This window comes from Rattus rattus, chromosome 18 (assembly GCF_011064425.1).
Source record: "Rattus rattus isolate New Zealand chromosome 18, Rrattus_CSIRO_v1, whole genome shotgun sequence".
Lineage (NCBI taxonomy): Eukaryota > Metazoa > Chordata > Mammalia > Rodentia > Muridae > Rattus > Rattus rattus.
In genome coordinates, this window is record NC_046171.1 from 2254582 (window position 1) to 2277179 (window position 22598).

The 22598-nt window shown below is 51.0% G+C and overlaps 1 protein-coding gene across 6 annotated transcripts in view; it reads right to left on the reverse strand.

Annotated features, from left to right (window-relative positions):
* Window positions 1-636: 636 nt before the first annotated feature.
* Window positions 637-22598, reverse strand: part of Pknox1 (PBX/knotted 1 homeobox 1) — a 41538-nt gene continuing 19576 nt past the window's right edge. For 4 of the 6 annotated variants that reach the window (XM_032888514.1, XM_032888515.1, XM_032888513.1 and 1 more), the window contains 9 exons: window positions 21214-21341; window positions 19289-19460; window positions 17843-18013; window positions 14856-14955; window positions 14120-14217; window positions 11345-11473; window positions 7972-8048; window positions 4993-5165; window positions 3302-3784 (listed from right to left, as the gene is read on the reverse strand). In XM_032888514.1, the coding sequence (XP_032744405.1) occupies window positions 3573-3784; window positions 4993-5165; window positions 7972-8048; window positions 11345-11473; window positions 14120-14217; window positions 14856-14955; window positions 17843-18013; window positions 19289-19460; window positions 21214-21341 (1260 nt within the window). In that variant the 3' untranslated portion in view covers window positions 3302-3572. Of the gene's footprint in view, window positions 3785-4992; window positions 5166-7971; window positions 8049-11344; window positions 11474-14119; window positions 14218-14855; window positions 14956-17842; window positions 18014-19288; window positions 19461-21213; window positions 21342-22598 lie in introns of all 6 variants that reach the window. The other 2 variants (XM_032888511.1, XM_032888516.1) reach the window with 2 other exon arrangements.

Genomic DNA, 22598 nt, shown 5'->3' on the forward strand with positions numbered 1-22598 from the left:
GCCACCCAGAGTCCTAATCTCAGATGTCCTTCTGTCTGAGAAGGTCTCTCCTGTCTCAGATTTAGGATGCAGACAGGTTTGAGCGTGGCCTTCTGCTTTCCTGACCCTCTAACTGCCAGGACTGTGGGGGTATGCCGCATTTATGGGTGCTGGCCACTGAACCCAGGGTTCTGTATATGCCAGGCAAGTGAGAGCTTCACCCCCAGCCCTCAGACACACTTCTGAAGGAAAGAGGCCCCTTGGTCCACTGCTCTCAGCACGAGCTGGGGACCTGCAGCCCCTGGACCATATCCTGTCCACCTGGATGTGCCCATGATACACCTTGAAAGGGGCTTTACAGTGTGGGACCAGCAAAGGTTACAGATCTGCACCCATGAATCATTCTCCTGTTACGTCAAAACAGTTTGGCGTATGAAAAGTTACAATGAAAAATCGGCTTCACAACTTTTTCCTTAAAAAATGCCAACTGATGGAAGCCCACACCCTTGAAGGTGTGAATGAGGCTGAACAGCTGGGTAGCCTCGGCTTGTTCCACCCTCGTTGTCACTGCAAGATGCACGCACTCTGAGAGTCTCGCCTAGGAGTGAAGAAGTCCGCTTTGGTGGCACAAGCTTTACAGAATCAATCAGCCACGAGGCGTGTTTCTGGTTTTAATTTTTTTTTCTTTGATAAATCAGTTGCTTCACAAAAAATCCTTTTAAAGACAACAATCCAAGAAAACATATTGTTACAGTATTCACATTTTAAAGATTGTCAGTTTCAAAGACCGAACTTAACTGAAGAAGGCAGCCTGCGGGTTCCGGCACTACCTGTGGGAGGGGCCTGCGGGATGGGCGTTCCCTGCCAGCCATGGGGGAGGAGCAAGTCTCCCGCAGCCCCCACAGGTGCGCCGGCCACACAGCAGGCTACACAGTGGCCCATCAGCCCTAGCGGGAAGGGTCACGGTGCATATTGCATATACACTTCTATTCGACAATCTGGACTCAAGAAAGCAGAAAACCGGAGCCCACCAGATGGGTGGGTCAACCAGTCTAGATTTTCTGCTAGGCAGCCAAACAGCAGGTATGACACGGGTTGACTGTAGGTCTCAGAAGACATTCAAAGGGCTCCAATGTTAGGGAGAACTTTAACGGGAACGAATGCTAGAATCCGGCCATTTAAACAAAGCTCAAAGGAGATGTACTTTCAGGTTTTCTCCACTGGCCAGGGGAAAGGAGAGCAGGAATTTTGCTCGGTTTTGTGAGACAGGGTTTCCCTAGGCACCAGAGGCAGATTCAACCTCGCAGTAATCCTCCTGCTTCAGCTTCCTAAGTGCTTGTATACAGGCAAATGCCACAATGCCCAGTAATCAGGTGTCTTGAAAAGGTGCAACGGGCAGACAAGTCTGCTGGGCAGGAACTCTATGAACCAGCAAGGCTTGCCTCACGGGACTCACTTTAAAGCATCTCTATGCATGGGGAGGTGGAAGGATACGACCCTGTGCCAGCTCTTTTACAACCCTTTTTTTTTTAGACAGGGTCAAGTTAAATAGCCCAGGCTTACCTCCTGTCTCAGGCTCCTGAGTGTTGGGATAACAGGAGTGTGTCACCATGCCCAGGCTCTCTTATGATCTTCATGGTTTCCTCTGGGGTTAGCAGGTGAGAGTTCAGTGCTTAGGGAAGATGATCTCAACTGGGAAGGACACAAGAGTCATGGTGCTCAAATCCCAGCTAGAGCAGCCACTAGCTGGCACAGAGGCGGGACGGCAGGGGCTGTGCATCCTTTGCGGAGGGGAGTGAGACCTCTCAGGGCTCGCAGGGTGATGTACCTCTGCTCTAAACCCAGTGTAGCCAGCTGACCGGGAGGCTTCCGTGCGCCCGACTTAAATTCTAAAGCAGTCGTGAATAGGGAGCAGAAGGGCTGCTTAAGATGTCCTTCTCTCCTCTAAGGAGCTGCTGGGAGCTTTTAGGTTTTGTTTAGTTTGCTGTTTTCTTTTTCTTGTAGTGGAGGCACCGTAAGTGGTTCTACAGGAGCCCCCACTTTTCGTGCTGACTACTTGGCTGTCCAGGTGTGCCCAATGGCTGAAGAGAATCAAGACATTTGGGGGGATGGTGAAGTGTTCCAGAAGAGTGTGAATTGGCTAACGAGCTCCCCCTAGGGTAACCTTGGTCCATAAGCAATTACCACCCATGGGGCCCAAGGCACAGCGGTTCCCTTTCAGCAGGTGGGCCTCAGCGCTGTGGAAACAGACGCTCAGCATGAAGCGGGCACTTGTTTCCTAAGAGAAAGCTTCCCAAGTAAACCAAAATGAATCAAACCAGACCTCAGCCTACAGTCTGCTCTGCCTTGACACTGGGAAATGAAGTCCCCAAACTGTCCTGAAGCTGGAGTGGGAACGGAGAGGGGAGGACCCAGGAGGGGAGTGGCAGTGAGAGCCACCAGTGGCCCACCACCATGGCACCTCCACAGTTCTAACTTCTAGGTGTCTGCCAGTCAGAAGGACAGTTTAGGGGTTTGCTGTTTACCCCAGCTCTGAGCCAGTGGTGTAGAGCACACTTTATATTAGTTTATAATAAACATTCTATGTATAACGGGTTTTAACTAAAAAAAAAAAAATCTAAAATTACCACCCAGTTAACACGGCCAGGCGGCAGCCACGTAACTGCAGTCAGACGAGGCACGGCAGAGCCCTCACTAACCGTACGTCCTACAGAGCACACTCTGTAAGATGCTAGCACACTCTGTCAGATGCTAGCACACTTTGTAAGATGCTAGCACACTCTGTGAGATGCTAGCACACTCTGTGAGATGCTAGCACGCTCTGTAAGTTGCTACAGCGAGTGTAAAACGCAATCTGCACATCATATATGAACAGAAACTGGAGATATCAAAGCTCACGTGACAGTTGTTCCCTTTTAGCAGCTAAGGTGAGCCTCCTCCTCTTCCGCAGGGAGCAGGAGGCCATGCATGGGTGGCTGCCTTTCACAACTTTCCAAGTAGAAAGACAAGCGTGTGCTGTTGCTTCTCTAGAAATTTATCCTCAATATAGTCATAATCCAATTAATAACTGATTTATAAAAATAGCTTTTTATCCAATAATCCCAGCAAGGTAAAAATAGGAGTTTCTTTTTCTATATAGCAAATGAAACAGGCGAATGCTGCCCGAGAGAACTGAAGTGTGTTGTGAGCACTCACCGCCCACCAGGGCCAGCGTCCTCTCGCTCTGCAGCCCGCGTGCAGGTCATCTTTCAGACCCGTGGGCGACACTGGCAGCAGCCCCCAGACCTGCTGTAAACCACAGAACTCAATTGCAACTGCATAATTTTTTAGAAAATGGCAGCACTGTTCCTTAATCTCGTCAGGGACTCAAGGGGCAGGGGCCACTCATCACGTTTCTAGCATTAAAAACCCATACACACACATCTGAAGGAAGCTGCTGCACCAGCGAAGACGTCTTGAAGCTGTGAGATACAAAAGTGCACTCTTCTATATCTACATATAAAACATGTTACAAAGAAAACTGTAAAATGTTTGCTGTGCAAACGGTAAAGAGTCCGGCGTCCCAGCTCCACACTGGCCGTTCCACTCCGTTCCTACTGAAGGGAGTCGCTGTTCTCCAGCACCAGCCCGCTGATGTGTGTGGGCGCCAGGGCGCCGCCCTCATCTTCTGTGCTATCCACCGACTCGTCCTCACTCTGCCCCGCCATCATGACCTGCTGTACCGCCAGGGTGGCCCCGTCTGAGGACAGGGACTGAAGGCTGTCCACATTCATGTTTACAGGTGTGGTGATGGTCACAACGGCACCTGCAGCAGAGCACACAGTGTCACTGCCTTCGTAGTCCTCAGAGCAAAGCACTTAGCACAGCTGCCTGCTTGTTCAGCCTACACCTGCGTGTCAGTCAGGAAAGGAGGGCACAAAACCCCCACACACTTCTGGAAAGCTGAGGTATAGAACGCCTAAGAGAAAGTCATGTTGTACAGGATCGGTGTCATGTGAAGGAAGGGCAGTGGCAGTAAGGGTTCCAGAGACAACTCAGCATGAAGCAGATAGGAAAGAACACCAATGCTAATGACTGCTGTGTGCATGTGTGTGTGTGGGCGCACGCACACTCTCACGTGAGTGGGGGCTGGGGTGGGCTCAGTGGGACAGCAGCAGTGAGGCCAGTGGTTCCACATCTAGCATTCCAAAAACATAAATTAAAAACTGTCCCCAAAGCTCCTTGCACATAGCAGAATATTGCCATAGTGAAGGAAGAAGATGGGGATGGGGGTGGGGAAGACGAGGCTCTGCACAGACACACACACCCACCCAGCTGGAGGTGTGCATACCCTAGCCAGAGCCCAGGGGTTCAAGGCCACCCAGGGCAGCATGCCTGGGCCTTGTCCCAAAACAAAACTCATCACATACAAAAGAAGCCAGACTCTGCAGAGCTCATGCAAACGGCTGCTGCTGGAGACTCAGAATGATGGCTGGGACGGGGAGAGGTGGAGGAGGAGGAGGAGGAGGTCAAAAGCAAGAGACGGGCACAAAGAAAGCATGGACAGCAGTCAGGTGAACAGGCCTGACTGCTGTCCATGCTGAGGCTGGAAAGGAAAGCAAACCTGGATACAGGAGAGCGCTGTGCAGAGGACGCCTGGAGACAGGCACCTGTTCTCACGGGCAGAAGACACGCCTCACTTCCCTCTCCATACGGGTGAGCCTCCACACCCACCCGTGACCATCTCCTCCCATCTTACTCACTTCCATGTGTATGTGAGAGTATAATATATTTTAGGCCTGGTGTGCAGGTCAGAGGACAACTTGTAAGAGTTGGTCCTCCCCTGGGACCCTAACTTAGGTCATTAGGCTTGGTGGCAAATGCCTTTACCCAGTGAGCCGTCTTCCCAGCCTTGAGTCTGAGATGCAAAGACAGGGACCTGTACTCAGGCACACAGCTCTGCGTGGGCTCACGGCAGACAGCAGCTGACTTGGCCGTTGTCCCCACCTTTACCACCTGAAGTGGCGGACGCACCTTCCGACATGGCGAGCTCTCCGGGTGTTGCTTGTGCCACTCCTGATGCAAGAGAATCCGGCCAAAACCTCTGGACTGGCCTGTTCTGAGCAGGCTTCTTCTTTGTTTTTGCAGTCTCTGAACAGCTGGAATCCAGCATTGGCTGGAGAATCCGTCTTCGGGCATTGATGAACCTGAGCATGGACAGAGGGGCACCCAAGCCAAACGGCTTGTGAGGATCTGGGACAGGACGGCGTCCTTTAGGAGCCATGCTGACAAGAGGAACAAGTGACAAACAAGCACAGACTGTCTAGGTCTACAGAAAAGCGGGGCAGATCTTTCTTAAAAACTTAATTTAGTTGGGCATGGTGGCACGCGCATGCCTTTAACCCTAGCACTCGGGAGGCAAAGGTCCATGGATCTCTGTGAGTTCGAGGCTATCCAGGTCTACAGAGTGAGTTCTAGACCAGCCAGGGCTGCACAAGGAGACGAGAAAAAGGAGGAGGAGGAGGAGGAGGAGGGAGAGGAGGGAGAGGAGGAAGAGGAGGAGGAGGAGGAAAAGCATTTTTCCATGATGCTGCCATGGTTTAACCTGTCTAATTCACTCCTGTGGATTATATATAATTATATATTCACAATAACATGAACCCATGGACTTGACTCTTCTCTGAAGACTAGAGATGTTAATGTAGGGAGCCTCTAGGGGCTATGCTGTAGAACCTTCTTCCGCCTGTGCTACCAGCAGCAGGCTGAGCCACCATCAGTGCACTGTGGTCACCACAGGCTGGGGTCTGGGGTAAGAAGTGTGTCCTGGGGCCAGTGAGATGGCTCAACTGGTACAGGCCCTGCTGACCTGAGTCCCATTTCCAGATTCACAGAAGGTGCAAAGGCAGAGCCGACTCCGCTAAGATCTCCTCTGACCTCCACACGCGTGTCACAGCACATGTGACCCTCCACCCCATCATGCACACATAAAAAGATGTGTAAAGAAGACGATTTCAAACGAGAAGCCTGGGACTGCCTGCCCCTCACCCCGGCAGCGCGAAGCCCACGAACACACCGTGATCTCGCTGCTCTGTGAGACCAAGAACTCACCTGGCTGTGAGCCACAGAGACAGACAGAGCAGCAGACAGAAGAGCTGACCAGCGGGACACAGCTTCTCACTGACTACATGCTAAGAAGACACAGCTTAACCTCTGGCCTCCAGGACACCAAAGTAGTCGACTTTAAACATGAGAATGTGGCGAGTGGGGTACAGGAAGGAGCCCAGACCCCCAAGTCAGCTTTTCCTGACACAGATGCTGGCTTGTTAGGGCGGACACCTGCTGCCTGGGGCTCCCTGGTGACCCTGCTCCAATCGCATCAGAACCTGGAGTGACAAGCCTGTGACAGGCTTGCTCTGCTCACCCTCCTCAGCGCTGAGAGGGATGAGGGGCTCGGCCCTCCCTACATTCACATGAGCCCTCCACAGGAGCCAGACAACGTCTTGGACTCAGAGACAAGCACCAGCCTTTGTGCTCAGGTTCTGTGGTGGTGACGCATGCTCTCTGAGAACCCTCATCTGTGCAGTATCAGGATGAGAACAGGTCACGGAAGGCCTAGATTCCTACCTAACAACCTGAGGACAATTAATGCCCCGGCTGCCATCTCAGGGCTTCACTGGGTGCTCAGAGGCCGGTGCTAACACTGGGCACATCCCCACCCCCACGTGACAAGAGGAAGGTCAGCCAAGTGAGAGGAGCTACAGATGTGAGAAGCTTTTACAACTCCAGCTCCAAGGCCACTTCACTAGCTTTAAACACCGAAAGCTGGTTTTGATCCTTCCAGAGCAGACAGTCCTGCGAGGGGGCAGAGAAGCAAGGTGGGGACCTAGGAAGTGAATGGGGAGGTCGAGGTCCAATAGACAGAAGGCCCAGCAGCACCAGTCGCCTCTCAGAACATCTGTCAGTGGGTGACACATCAACTAAATGTGACACCATGTTGTAACCAGGTAAAAATAACCACAGAGGCACTCAGATGGTCACAGGAGGAGCGCCAGCCTGGGCTACACAGCATGATACTATGTCACCAATAACCCCACCAGAGGGGGCAGGGGGCAGAGGGTCAGCCAGCTAAGAACAGTTCCCAGTATTCACAGCGACATGCTTGATCCCTGGACATGTTTGCCAGCATTGCATTTAAAGGATTTAGTAGGAAAGGACTCAGGCAGCATGATCAAAATAATTACTAATCAAATAATAAATAATGAACCAAATGCAACGCCTCTGCACCTCGGTGTGACTAAATAGGCTGACTGACGGTTATTCCAGAACTGCGACAGGCAGGCACGGTGGCACAGCTATGATCTGAGGCCAGGAATGCTTCCGAGTGGAAGCGTGTGCTTATGCATGCTAATTCCATGAAGCTGACACCGCTTCCCACCTGAACAACAGGGAGACACGGGATGGACAGCGGAGTGCAGCCGTCACGTGTGCACTACTTTGATGGATGCTGGCTCTCACAACAGGGAGCGCCTGCCCAGGCCCCCGACCACCCAACAGTGTGACCCAAGCACAGCAGAGACGCTTTGCCTGTAAGCACGAGGGGCTTCTCTAGGCGGGCCTTTCTGGGGGATACCTCTAAGTCCTGCCACGCAGCAGAGTGACTGCAGACTCGTGTGGGACTGGGTCCCCGAGCTGTGGGCTGAGAGTAATGGCACGGCTTTTTTTTTGAGATGGAGTCTCTCAACAAAGCTCTCTTGGAACTCAGAACATAGACCACGGGACTGGACTCAAACCCACAGAGATCCACTGGCTCTGCCCCCTGAATGCTGGGTTAAAGGTGCAAGTTTCTAAAGGAGAGCAGAGGGTCACTGGGTCAGCACACTTGACAGGTAAAAACACACACCAGTATACCCAACCCACGCTGTGTCTGGCCGCAGTCCCCGACGGAGCGCAGAACACGTCAGGAGACCGGGCTCTGGCGAAGGGATGGGTGCAGTGTGGGAGCAGCCATCTTACCAGTTGTTGACTTGAAGCAGTGTCAAGTTTGTCTGAGCAGCAATCTGCTTCTTCTCATCCTCGGTGGGGTAGGGATGCTAAAAATAGAGACAGTCACCCTTACCATGGGCTTTCCTGTTTTAGAAAGGGAAACCCAAGACTATCTAGGCCAGTGATTCTCAACCTGTGAGGTGACCCCTTTGGGTGTGACAAATCAGATACCCTGCATATCAGACGTTTACATTACAATTCCTGACAGTAACCAAATTAGAGTTCTGAAGTAGCAACAAAATAACGTTGTGGTTGGGGGTCACCACAACATGAGCACACTGGACTCTAGCCTCACAAGTCCTTGTTTTGGAAACATTCAGGTAGGAAGGCAGCAGCTCTTTCCGAGAATATCCAGCACTAGAGCAGCCGTCAGTGTGAGGTGAGAAGACAGTCAGTCAGCCAGGGTCCCACGGAGCTCAAGTAGCAGGAATGGCAGTGGGAGCTGCAGCCCTGCCTGGGGTGTCCTCTGTGCCCAGCGTCAGCAGAGCCCTGACACAGCACATCTGTATCAACTGAGATTTGATGCACGAGTGACACACGACACCTACTTCAACCATGAATAAACTGACGCTTGGGTAGGCTGACATCACTGAGCGCTTTCTCACGGTCAAGTCTCTGCTGGATTCACATGAAGCTGTAGTACTCACACTGACCACCCCTTGTGCTGCTACTGTTGTGAGCTGGTGAAAAGGGGGGGACCTTATGCCACCGGGGCCTGTCCCCTTAAAAGGCACACTGGAAGCCAACCCTCTCCTTTCCTACCTCCTGGCTGTGAGGTGCGCACTTTGTTCTATGTCCCACCATAGCCATTGGATACCCCCACCGAAGGCATACAATCATGATGCTACCAATCACGGGCTGGGATTCTAAAACTGTGAGCCAACGCAAAGCCTTTCCCCTTTGAGGTGGCTGTCCCAGATGCCGATTATAATTTTGGAAAGCAGACTGATACCTATGTGGTCGGTAAAGAAACAAACTCAGCGCAAGTCTGGGTATAGAGTGCCCGCTCTACTGTCACAGAACACTTCACTGAAAACAAAACTGAAAGCAGAATGAGGGGCTGGGCCATGGCTCCGTGTGTGCCTCTGACCAGGGTGAAGGTCTGAGCTCAGACCCAGCACCGTGTAAAGCCTGAGCACGGCGCCTGGCCTGGAATCCCTGTGCGGAGCGGGATGGTGACGGAAGCTGGAGAGCAGCGGAGGAGACTCCCAGCGTTGACACCCGGTCTCCACACACATGCACACACCAAGAATGACACACAGGCAAGCCCAAACCTAAGCCAGAAATAAGCATCAGAACGCCTGGACATACTCTAAGAAAATAATTTTGATTCCACTAAAACAAAACAAAACAACCCAAACCACTCCTCAGGACTGATGACTGCTGTGTGTGGAGGCAAAGAAGCCACGCACTCCAAAACCACGGGATCAAATCCCTTAGTTTGGAGCGCTGGGCCCCGGTGTGAGTGGCACCTGTAAAAAAGCAGTATCACCAGGTAGAGCGGTGCGCACCCTTAACCCCAGCACACAGGGGGCAGAGGCAGGTGGATCTCTGTGGATCTGAGGCCAGCCTGGTCTAGGAAGTGATTTCTAAGACAGCCAGGGCAACGCACAGAGAAACCCTATCTTGAAATCAATCAAACAAACCCAAACCAACCATCAAACAAAAACAGTAACAGAAAGAAAGAAAGGAAGAAAGAAAGGAAGAAAGAAAGAAAGGAAGAAAGAAAGAAAGGAAGAAAAAAGGAAGGAAGGAAGGAGAGAAAGAGAGAAAGAGAGAAAGAGAGAAAGGAAGGACGGAAGGACGGAAGGAAGAAGGAAGGAAGGAAGGAGGAAGGAAGGAAGGAGTCTGTCTTCATTTTTTGATCTGGAAAAGTCACGGCACACCACAGTGGTAATAGAATGGCATCAGTTTGGCCTTGGCAGAGAGCTCTACAAACTGATCAATAGGGTGAACTGTTGGGTCTGGCAGATGAGAGTGTGGCTCAGTTTGAGGCTGTGAACACAGGGTCTGCTCTTACCCTAAACCAGTGGTTGGTTCTCAACCCATGGCAAACCTCTAGCTCCAAAAATAACACATTACAATTCATAGCAGTAGCTAAACTATAGTTCTGAAGTAGCAATGGGGCTGGAGAGACGGCTCAGTGGTTAGAGCATTGACTGCTCTTCCAGAGGTCCTGAGTTCAATTCCCAGCAACCACATGGTGACTCACAACCATCTGTAATGGGATCTGATGCCCTCTTCTGGTGTGTCTGAAGACAGTTACAGTGTACTCATATAGAATAAATAAATAAATCTTTAAAAAAAGGAAGAAGTAGCCATGAAAACATGTTATGGTTGGGGTCAGTGCGACATGAGGAACTGTATTAAAGGGTCGCAGTGTTAGGAAAGCTGAGAACCACTGTCCTACACAAAATTCATAAGCTAATGGGACCAGCAGTGCTGTGCAAACCTGCAGCATTAGCACGGAGATGCGGGAAAGCAGCAAGTCTGAGGCCAGCTGGCCACACACTAAGAGCCTGTTCCAGAAATTAGCCAGAGGAAAGCACTCGCCTGTCCTTAGAACACATGTAAAAACAAGAGATGAGAAGTGCGGTCAGACACAGAAGCACGGAGCCAGCCTCAGACAGTAGTCACTGCGGCCCACCGGTTAGATACCTAGGTGCTGTAAAGAAGCGAGGACAAGGAGGATTGGCAGCACAGCCTGACAGGAGAGGGGTCCTCACTGGTCCTTATGACAGGGTTGATGGAGAAATCATAAACTCACTAAGGGGAAGTGTGCTAAGACACTGACAGCTGAGTAGGGAGGGGGCGCTCCCAATGCTGCACTTCTGTGAGGAACCCTGACTGGCACCACACACAATCACTGCGCTGGCTGTCACTTCCTGTCCTTTACCCGACACACCCTCACTGGCAGCTCTATTGTATACACTGTGTGCTCCCTTCCCGCCTGGGTCACTCATTTTAAACTAAATAAACTAATAAACTAAATGGGCTCTCCTCACTGTGCCCAAATGTGCCCGTGGCTCCCGGCATCTCCCTCTTGGATCCATGGGTGGCTTGTTTGTTCCGACGTCCTTTCCTCTGCCTCTTCTCCAGTCAGCCCCATCAGACCCAAAGACACACAAGTGACTTGATTCTCTTTCCACCAGTGGGGATCCCTGCCGCAGTTTAAGTTTCTTGAAGCCATTATTAGGGACCTGTGCTCAATCCCCACTGTGGCCGCAGCATAGTATCAACACCTAGACCTAGGCTGCAATCAGCGCTAGTCAGTCTCCCCAGGGACACGGCCAGGAGGGCAGTCGTCCCAGGGTCCCTCGTGGCATAGCCGGCGCACACTCACCCCTATGTGCTGGAAGAGCCAGGAACGCATCACGTTGGTGGCGTGCTTCGGCAGGACGCCCCTCTTGTTCTTGGAGGAGCCGTCCTCTTGATGCAAGATGCTGAGATCCTGGTTCAACTGCAACTGAAGCTTTCACACAATCGACAAATAACGTCAAGGCCTTGAGATGCCAACACACAGAACAGCTTACCACTCAGATGGGCGTTCCCAAGGCTCTCCTGGGCTTACAGTAGCGAGGTGTGTGCTGAGACCCCGGGCAGACAGTACGCCTGGCACTTGGGTTCATTCCCGTTCTTTCATCATGCAAGCCCTACAGTCCTCAGAGTGTGCACACTGATAAGGGACTAAACTGTTGACTGTTACCCACACCTCCAGGCCGGGACTGGACACAGATCCCGACCTCTGCAGTGCACCGAGGGGCTACAGTTTAGGGTGATCACAACTGTCAGTGTGGGTTCATCTACCCCACTATGTCAAGAAGCTTCCATGTTCCCGGAGGGTGCCACACTAGAGGGGACCCTGGGAGCTCTCACACCCCACTATTCCCATCTCTGTCTGCATCCTCTGCCACAGCCTTCAGAAAAAGAAAGTAGCACGCAGGGGGCTGGAGAGATGGCTCAGCGGTTAAGAGCACTGTCTGCTCTTCCAGAGGTCCTGAGTTCAATTCCCAGCCACTACATGGTGGCTCACAACCATCTATAATCAGGTCTGGTGCCCTCTTCTGGCCTGCAGGCATACATGCAGGCAGAAAGCTGTATGATGTATACATAATAAATAAATAAATGTTTAAAAAAAAAAAGAAAGTAGCACGCAAGCCAGTGCAGCACAAAGCTGCTGCTGACCGCACAGCACGGGCTGCTGCTGGTGCCACCAATGCAGCTGGCATGATGCAACTGCAGACAGACGGTGTGTGGGTCAGAGTGGAGCCCTGCCGCAGTGAAAGGTGGCGAGCAGGGCATTGAGAGGTAAGCTTTCCTTACAAGTGCATGGCAATAAGGGGCTGGAGGATTCAGAAGGCCTGGGAAGACTGGAGAACTGTTCAGATCTGTGGTCTGTCTAGGGCACCCTGAGGGCTAAGCCGGGACATACTCCACCTCATACAAACACCCCAAGGAAGGGTGAAAGGGGAGGCGTCGAAGCCTGACACTCGAGTCTGGTGGTAAGGGCTGCTGGGCAGGGGCTGCAGCTATGCAGGGACTCGAGCTCCATGACACAGTCAGAAGGTGGAGGCAGAGGACGACAGGTCCACAGTTATTCTTCGTTCTACAGAGGCTAAGGCCAGCTTGTGATTCACGAAAACCTCCCTCTGCCTTCTCCTCACTCCCAAAACCATCTTTCCACGGGTGCACCCTAGCAGTGGAAAGACTTCTCAGTGGGCGCCTCCCAGAAGTCCCAGCTCTCGTCTGCTGTCATTACCAGGCCATACAGAGCTAGGTCAGAGTGTCCCAACCCAGGCTGACATCCCCCTCAGAGAGCAGCAACTCCAGCACTCTCTGACCAGAGCCTGTCTGCCATGTGCTGTGCCACACAGGGCATCTGAGTGACGGGAAGTTGGTGGAAAGCTGTGGGGACGAGGGTCAGAAAGCATGGCCCGTCCCGAAGCGCTCAGACCTGGAATGTTTGCTATTCAAGCGAGTGACCTTATGTCCTAAGAAAATTCAGCCACATGGAAGACTTTCCAGGCCAGGCAGGGTACAGAGTGAACCCTGGCCCAATTCCCCTGAAGCAAACGAAACCCTTTTCTTTTCCAACAAGACAAATGAGTACATGTACAGTTCTAGCTCATCATTGGACTTAGAGCAGCTTCCTCCTAGAGGAAGCACAACTCAACCCTAGAAAACTCGTCAATAAGTGGACAGGGCTCTGCTGTTGCCAGCATTTCACATGGAAAACCACCAGGGACGAGGGCTGGCATGGAGATGCGGCAGCATCAGTGAGACCTAGCTCTCCTCTACGCCTGGGCCCGAGCAGTCACAGCTCAGACCGGCTCTGAAGCCCCCACCTATGTCAGTGTCGCCTGCGTCTCTTTCTCTAGTGTGGCCTCCAAACCTCTGTGGCCAGATGGCAGCTCCAGACTTCCCATACCACTGAGAGTCACTGTGGCCCACGAGGACCACACCAGGGCTCGGTATTGAGACTCCTTCATGAGGACATGGACAGAGACCTCACAAAGTGAATCTGTGTGCACCAAGTAAGAACTATACTTTAAACCTTGTCTTAAATTATTCAAAACAAAACAAAACAAAAAACCATGCTTCCAGAACTGCCAGGGTCTTCCAGCCAGGAAGGTCAAAGGAACAGGAACTGCAGAATGACCATGGCCATGGCAAGTCACAGGTCACCTCTTGTTCTGGAAGCCAAACGCCTGAAGGTGAGAGCCTGGCTCCAACACAGACCCCCAGCCATGCCAAGGATGCCAAGCAGAGGCCTGGGATGCTTCCAGAGCTTGGGGTGCTGCCCTGGGCTAGGGGTACAGCCTGGGCTTCGTGGTTCTGGACACTCTGCCTGGCCGTGCTGCACTCCAGGACTGGAGTCTTGCGGAGCACACAGCGGACACTCACGGAAGCCAGCCTTGCCTCTGGCCACGGCTGCTTCCAGGGCCATGAGTAGCTTCCCTGGTGTCCCAGACTGCTCTGAAGACTGCCAATCTCCACAATAAGGGGATGAAGCATGAAAGGAGACAAACTGGACAGCAGTGACAAGGAGACAGCGTAGCCCTCACACTGCCCCAGCCAGCAGCAGTCACAGTGGGTCCGTCTAGGAGGCTGCACACACCTGCGAGTTCTGGATCCGAATCGTCCCGGGAGACAGTGCCTGCGTGACCACTTGGCCTTGTGGAGTGACGACGGTGACAGGCTGGTACACTGTGCCACCTCAGAAGGGAGAGAGAATTTAAGATTAGAGCCATTCATTAAAGCCATTCTTCCCGATGTGCTTATGGAAGAAGTAACAAGCCAGTTGGGGAGCCTCTTAACAACTGCAATGGTCAGCAATACTTGTCAAACTTTTGGTCAGACGAGTTATCCCCCAGCTCTGCCCTGCCCAGCACAGGCCCTTGGCGGGTCCCTCCTTTCCTCGTCTATGCTTCCCTCTCCTACAGACAGCATACGCAGAGCTTGGCTAAAAGTACTGGGTAACGGACACCGTCATTCCAGTCTTCTGGTGGTCTTTTCCTTTTCGTTTGTGTTTAGAAACAGTCTTGCATGTAGCCCTGGCTGTCCTGGAGCCCACGGAGCTCCGCCTGCCTCTGCCTTCTGCACGCTGCACCCTAGTTATGTCTCATAGTAACTGTTCTCTTTCTGGTGCCGTCCCCTTTACTCGGCTCTGTGACCCATGCTGAGCACGTCTGTCACTCCCTACAAACAGTCGGTCCTGTTTCCTGATACTTCTATCTGCAGTCATCTACACAGCAGAAAACACCTCATCTGCCCTTGTCCTACAATGATTTTGCTATAAAAATAAATCTAAGACAAAGGCTTGTGGAAAAAGTGTCCATTTGACGTGGTCCTACCTGCCACTGTTGCCATGGTTACATTCCCCTGTTGCAGGGCTGACGCTGGCACCACGATTCCCTGGGGGCTGAGAGTGCCTGTGATGGCGCTTTGAATCTGCTGAATGTCAGAACAGTCGCATCGTGAGAGTTATTACAACACAGACAAACCATGCTCGAAACACCAAAGGAAGCCATATCATAATGAGGTTGCGATAAGGAAGGGGAGGCAGGGCCCCAGAGTAGACTCAGCTGGCAGGGTTCTGGAAAGCCAGTGTCCCACTGGGAACGAGAGAGATGCGACCAGCCACACTGCATATGATCATCTTGCTGTTCAAGCCAAGGAGGGCAGAGACCCTGCTTCAAATCAACCAGCCACACTGCATATGATCATCTCGCTGTTCAAGCCAAGGTGAGCAGAGACCCTGCTTCAAATCACAGCTTCCTTAGACGCGGCTTGGGCAACAGTTCTCTATGACCAAACCCTTCAGGACAGAATGAACACAAGAAAAGCTGACACCACAGGCTGGGAGGCACCAGAATCAACCAGGGACAAGAGGAGGAAGTCTGCCTTCACGCTTAGTCAGCAATGGACACTTCAGCTGATGCAATGAGGCAAGAAACCCCAACAAATGGCACAGAGGTCAGGAAGGGAGCAAACAGAGCTGTTCCTATGTGTACAGAACCCAGTGAAAGGAACAAACAAACTAGGGAATGGCCAAATAAACACCTTACTTAGGGTGGAGAAATGAACTCATCAGGGCCATAGGATCTGAGAACAAACATCCACTGTTGGGAGAGGCTCAGATGGGGAAGAGGGTAAGAAAGTAACAGACCCGTAAGCATGACCAAAGCATCGTATACACATGTGTGGAATGTCAAAATAAAATCCATGGGGGCTGGAGAAAAGGCTCAGGGGTTAAGAGCACTGACTGCTCTTCCAGAGGTCCTGAGTTCAAATCCCAGCAACCACATGGTGACTCACAAGCATCTGTAATGAGATCTGATGCCCTCTTCTGGTGTGTCTGAAGACAGCTACAGTGTACTCATATGTATAAGTAAATAAACAAATCTTCCTTTAAAAAAATGAAATCCACTACTTTCTACAACCGACACCTGCTTACAGAAACACACAGGCTTATATGCTTTGTATGATTTTCTTATGAATCTTCCTAGGGCACTTTAAAAATTAGCCCCACCTTAAAAAAAGAAAAAAAGAAAGAAAGAAGCCATATGGTGACGTACAGCTTTAATTCCAGCACTTGGAAGGCAGAGGCAGGCAGATCTCTATGAGTTTGAGGCCATCCTGGTCTACAGAGATACAGAGTTCTTCTTTTTTTAAGATTTATTTATTATATATGAGTACACCGTCGCTGTCTTCAGACACACCAGAAGAGGGCATCAGATCCCATTACAGATGGTCATGAGCCACCATGTGGTTGCTGGGAATTGAACTCAGGACCTCTGGAAGAGCAGTCAGTGCTCTTAACCTCTGAGCTGTCCCTCCAGCCCAAGATACAGAGCTCTAAGGCAGCCTGGGCTACACAAAGAACCCATGCCTCAAAAAAACAAAAAGAAAACCAAAACAAAACTTAACTGCTTTTCTTCAGAAAACAAAAACCTAAAACTGCCAGCAGGGGCTGCAGAGACGGCTCAGGAGATAAGGGCACACAGGGTGGTTCCAGGAAGCAGGGTTTGGTTCCCAGAACTACATGGCAGCTCCCTCACGGTGGTTCCAGGGAGCCTGACACCTTCCTCTGTCCTCCTCAGAATCCAGACAAGGTAGGTATTCATGTAGGCTACACCACACATCTAAAAACAAGTGAGTCTTTACAAACACAATCCATCTACAGTCACTCAGACAAACGCGCCTGTGTACTAAGACAGAGTCTCAGTGTGTGTGTACCTCAAACTCACCGAGATCTGCCCGCCTCTGTCTCCCTAGTGCTGGCACTAGGGGTGCCACTACACCCAGCTCCTCGTGTGTACTTCAGAAAGCTCAGGGGTCACTGTGCTGAGCTACAAAGCACTGATGAAAAGGTCCGGGTGATGCAGCCGTGTGCCGTGTTTCTGGACGGAAGAGTCACAGAGTAAAGAAGTCAGCTCCCCTAACCGAGGCACAGGGTCAGTGCAAGTCTGTCAGTGCCCACGGGGCATTTGTTCTATAGGTCTACACAGCAGCACTGACCACTTATATGGGAGAGCAAAGCCACCGGAAGAGAGTGAAAACAGTTCCAAGGAAAATGTAGAGGGAGGAGACCATCTCTCTGATGCCTGAGACTCGCCAAGAGCTGTAATAATCACGGCCGGCCTCATGGTACAGAACATCAAACACCCACCCGGCTTTTGACAAACAGGAAGGAAAAGCAGTCCAGCAGGAGAGCTCCTAGCAGCAGGTGTCAAAGCAGATAAACATTGGCAGACAATTAGAATGTTCAAAACTCAGAAATTTAAGGGAAATAAAAGTTTAAAAAATGAGCAAAAGACGTAAGCAGCCTTTTAGCAAAGACGTCACACAGACGGCAGGTCAGCACATGAAAATACCATTTGCTGTCAGGGATAAACAAATAAAGTTCATGACGAAACAGCACACACCAGCATGGTTAAAACACAGTGGTGCCTCATCCCTGACTAGGCTCCAGGGAGCTCTGAGAAGTTTGCCAGATACTGTATGAGTCTACTTCTGTGAGGAACCCAGCTAGTCAATTCAGAGATGAGAAAGAGAATGACAGGGCCATGGAGAGCAGGAGGAGTTGTATCTAATGAGAGAGGACTTCCCCTGGGAAGACGGGAGAGTCCTGGGGTTACAGTGGTGGCGATGGTTACACAACAGTGAGGATGCACTTGGTACCCTGACTACATTCCCTGAAATGGCTACAGTGACGACAACAAGGTAAGGGTCTTACGTCATCATGGAAGCCAGCAATTGTGTAGGAGCAGGAGGTCGGGAGTTAACGCCAAGTGACCAATACCACAATGACCAAGAAGCACACTGGGCCCCAAAGTACCTGGGACTGCACTGGGGAGTACGGACTTCCAGGCTCCCCACTCAGCAGGGTCTCGCTGTTCATTTTTGTCTTCAGACAGGCAATGTACCGACTACAGAAGTCTTTACAGAGCTCGTTCACTTTCTCCAGTTCAAGAAGATGAATGCGCAGGACCTGGATTGCTTTCACCATCTAGAGGTAGGGAAAATACAGACTTTGAAGTGGGAAACAGTGTGCCATCGTCTGTATGAGAAGCTGCCATCGTCATACACTGCTTACTTATTAGATGGAGACAGCGGCAGTGCTAGCGAGAGGAGAGGAGCAGCGTTGTGTCCTGGCCTCTGCCCTACTCGGGCTGCACCTGGGCCGCACGCAGAGCAGGGTGCCCCTTTCAGCGTGGCTGTGCTGCAGCCTCGCCCCACTCCATCTCCACATCCCATCTGTCCTGTAGGTGGCTCTCAAAGGCCAACCTCCAGCTCTGCCCTTTCTGGATCATGCGTCTGGTGTCAAGTCTGAGAACTCTGCATAGCTCTAGATCCCAAGCTCTTGTGTTATTTCTCTCCTGTTTAATATGATGTCACCAAGCACCGAAGAGACTTGCTCCCAAGCAATGGGTCACAAATGCCAACAGTGCCCTGTCATTGGTACTCCTTGCTGGGAGCACAGGCCAGCCCCTCAGCCACAGGCTCATGTATGAAGTCATCTACATTCTTGATGCAGTGAGAGACTGGTCAGTAGCAAAAGCTATGGAGTGTGAACTGGGCTTAGATGGTGCTGCCAGTCAAAACACCGACTGAGCCAGGCCAGGGATGGGCCAGAACCAAAAGCTCTTCTGATCCTTGCTCAAATGACAGGCATTTCAGAGCACACGAGGCAGAGTCTGACACGGCCCACCTTGGAAGCCTCTCAGGTGGTAAAGATCAAGTAAGAAATGTAAAGCATCAGACCTAACACTGACACACTTTATCCACAGACAATAACGCTTCCAAAGACCCGCTGAGGCCTGAGTCCCACAGGGAATTCACAAAACCCAGAGAAGGCCTTGCTGTGGGGTTTCTAAGTTCATCTGAGTCTGGCAGAGGCTCAGGCTCAAAGGCAGGCAGTGCAGGTGCCTTGAAGGACGCTGTGTCCTCAAAGACCTCTCTCCACTGCGTTGGACAGGAAGAAGGCAGAGCAACTGGTGTCAGTGTTGGGAGGGAGCTGCTTTGCAGATGACGACTCAAGCCTGTTTCTAAGATTAGACCTGTACTCGAGGCTCAAGTGGAGCAGACTCCCCCCCGTGCGGGAGCAGCCGGCCCCAGGGAATCTTCAGACACCCACGAGAGCACTGAGCCCCACCTCACGAGGAGGCACAATTAGTTAGATTGTTAAAGGGAAAATTAGCTAGAAACCAGGAGACCAGGAAGGTAAACTGCAAGAACAGAGTTAAATCACAAAAAGTAGAAACAAAACACCGACTTTACTCACTAAGTTGTCTGTTTCCGGATCTTCACAGAAGAAGGGCTTCCCATCCTTTTCTTGCTTCCTGACAAAGTTCTCAATGTCCACATCGAAGCTGGCGGACGTCGTGCCTTCTGATCCCTGTGTGGACTGCTCACACTTCTCAAACAGCAAAGCTAGCAATGGAAATAGCGGGTGCCTGTAGGGAAACAGAGCGAGGGTGTGCCACATCCCTCCAGGAACACGCTGGATGTGTGCACCGACGGGCCTCTGCCCACACTGCCACAGGGATCTGTTATTCAGTCAGGCTTCTAACTCGAGGCTCTCCTGCCTCAGCCTCAAGTCCCTGAAGTTACAGAAGTGCATTGTCTGGCCTGTATGAATGGTGTTTAAACAGCCCGTTACTTGTTTCTGTATATTCTTTTACAATTTTATGCTACGTGCACGCACGCCTGGTGCCCATGGAGGCCAGAAGAGGGCGCCAGATCCCTCAGGTCCTCTGGAAGAACAATCTGTGCTCTTCCCCACTGAGCCATCTCTCTCAACCCATCCATCACTTGTTTTTTAATTTGTTTAGTAGTCAGAGTATGGCTACTCTGAATAGAACTGTTTCATGAAATATTTTTAATGAGTTAGCTTTACACTATATGAAAATATCTTTCAAAATTCCTAATCATTTCATTAACTTTTCCTTGTTATTTGCTTGCTATTTGACAGGGTCTCATTACATAGTCCTGGGCTATAGCATGGACTACCATGCCTGATTTCAATCTGTATGTGTCAACTATCCAACAATAAAATGGCCACTCTTGGCTCTTAGACCCTTAGTTTGTCTAGTCACCACTGTAAACAGGACACAGAGCAGCTCTAGGACACCCAGCCTTTCTTGTTCTCCCTTCCGTGTGCCATGCTGGACACCCTAGTTCCAGCAGGGTCACCATCGTCAAGTTTTCTCTTGGTGTCATGGAAAAGCAATTATACAAAATGCAAGGCTTCTGAGAAGGGCTTAAGATAGCTGGGTTCCTGTGAACACGTGTGGCAGCCATATACCTTCCTTTCCATGGGCCCAGCACTGTCGAGAAACATCCAGGCTGTTTCTAGTCTGAGGATCATGAGTGAAGCTTCTAACACCCCGTGTACAGCTAGCTGTGCATCTACAGACCTGCGTTCACAGGACACTACAGTCAAAGGGAGGACGCACAGCCGGGTGTGTGGAACACTTGGGTGGCAGAGGCAGGTGGATCGTTGTGAGTTCAAGGCCAGCTTTATCTATATAGTGAGTTCCAGGGCAGGCTAGGACTACAGAGAGATCCCATCTTAAAAAGGACGAGGTAACCCAACCCCAAGTGCCCAGTGTCTGCTGAAGGATAAACGTGGTATATAAACAGGATACAGCCTCAAAGAGGAAGAAAGTCCCAGCAGGCTCTAATTAGAGTCCTCACATAAACCATTTGATGTGAAGGAAGCCGGTCAAGAAAAGATATTGCATAACTGAAGTGAGTCCTCACTCAGGAGATACCTGGGTATAAGGTCAAGAGAGCAAAATGACAGTTTCCAGAACTGCATGTAGAGGTCAGAGGACAAATCTATGGCATTTTCCTCACCCTCTGTGGGTTCTAGGAATCAAACTCAGGTCATCTCATTTACATGGTAAGACTTTCCTTGCTGACCCATTCTCTAGGCCTCCTCTTTCCCTTTTAGAGTTTTGTTAGGTAGTCCAGACTGGCCTGCAACTGGCTTTGAACTGTCTATCCCCGTGCTGAGAGTCTAAGTGTACACCACCATGCTTGTTCTGAAGACTTCCTGGGAGGTTACCCGAGTTTAGGTCTCTATTACTACTCGTGCTTATTAGAAGTGCCATCGCAATCCGCAAAGTGCTCAGTGTAGATCCCAGCCCTGAGTCCCACCTCACACATCTGTATTATTCTCTCTAATCCACACCCAGTCACTACCTATAAATGGCCTGCTTGTCGGCATCCATCGGGGTCTGAGACTCGATGGGAGGAGGACTCACTCCTTCTGCATCCGGGTCAGAGCAGTTGGGATCCTGCTCTGTTTTCAACTCAGTGACCACCTGCATCTGGAAAAGGAGAAGTTCTGTTACAGAAGACATGTACAGTGCTGCTATCCTGTCAGAAGATCAGATAACTGCCCATAACATGAACAACACTAGCGGCAAACCTTTGACTCTCGTATGCTCCAAGAGCAGACAGCATGAAGGGCAAATGTATGAGGAAGTGTGGTGACTTGGCTGTCAGGGACACAGTGCAAGCTGACTCTTCTAGCCACTCTCCCAATGAGTAACTTGGGGGGAGGGAGAACAGAAGGTCTGCTCTTCTTATATTCACTCACACAAACCTCAAACGCAACACTACAGTTCTGTGACAGGGTCAGGTTCTCCCACGTGTAACCCTGCGCCATTATGCAAATATGAACAAGGGCTGGGCATGTAGCTCATGTGCAACTTCCTTCCTAGTCTACCCCAGCACACACTCATGGTTTTGCATAAGACAGTGTGTGTATGTCTATGTGCACGCACAAGTGGTGTTATAGATGGTTGTAAACCATTCCATGTGGTTGCAGGAAGCGAACTCCAGCCCTCTGCAAGAACGGGATGAGCTCCTAACCAGTGAGCCGTCTCTCCCACCGCGACACACAGCTTTAAACGAAGGGCAGCTTATCCAGACAGTGAAGAGGCCAGGTGTGTTTACTAGGGTTGTAGCATGTTCTCTGTGTTACACAAGCTATGTCTCTGCCTCTCAGATAGACTTATCTTAGGAAGAGGCTGCCCTGTCTCCACACTAGCCAGGGGCCCCGCCCCCAACCCTGCCCCCAATGCTTTCTGGCAGCCTAGAAGGACATCCACTCTGTCGCCATCTTTAAGAGATTCTACAACATACTTGGAGAATTCTTTTTTTTTTCCTTTCAAAAACCAAGGCAACCTGGGGCTAGAGAATTAAGAGCGCTCTCTAGCTATTTTTCCAGAGAACCTGGTTTTGGTTCCTGGCACCCACAGAACTCCAAGCACCTGTGAACTCCAGTTCTAGGGGACCCAGCACCTTCTTCTGGCCTCTGAGGACTCCTCCACAGGTATGGAACACATAAACTCACTCACACAGGCTCACACATAATAACAAAGCAAGGAGCCAGGCAAGGTGGCCAACCTTTAATCCCAGCACTGGCGGGGGGCGGGGGGAAGCAGGTGAGTCACTGGGAGTTTAAGGCCAGCCTGGTCTACACAGTGAACTCCAGGCAAGCCAGGGCTATGCAGTGAGATGCCATCTCAGAATCTCAGAAAATTAAATGAATAAATATGCAATGAAAGCCTAACAGACAA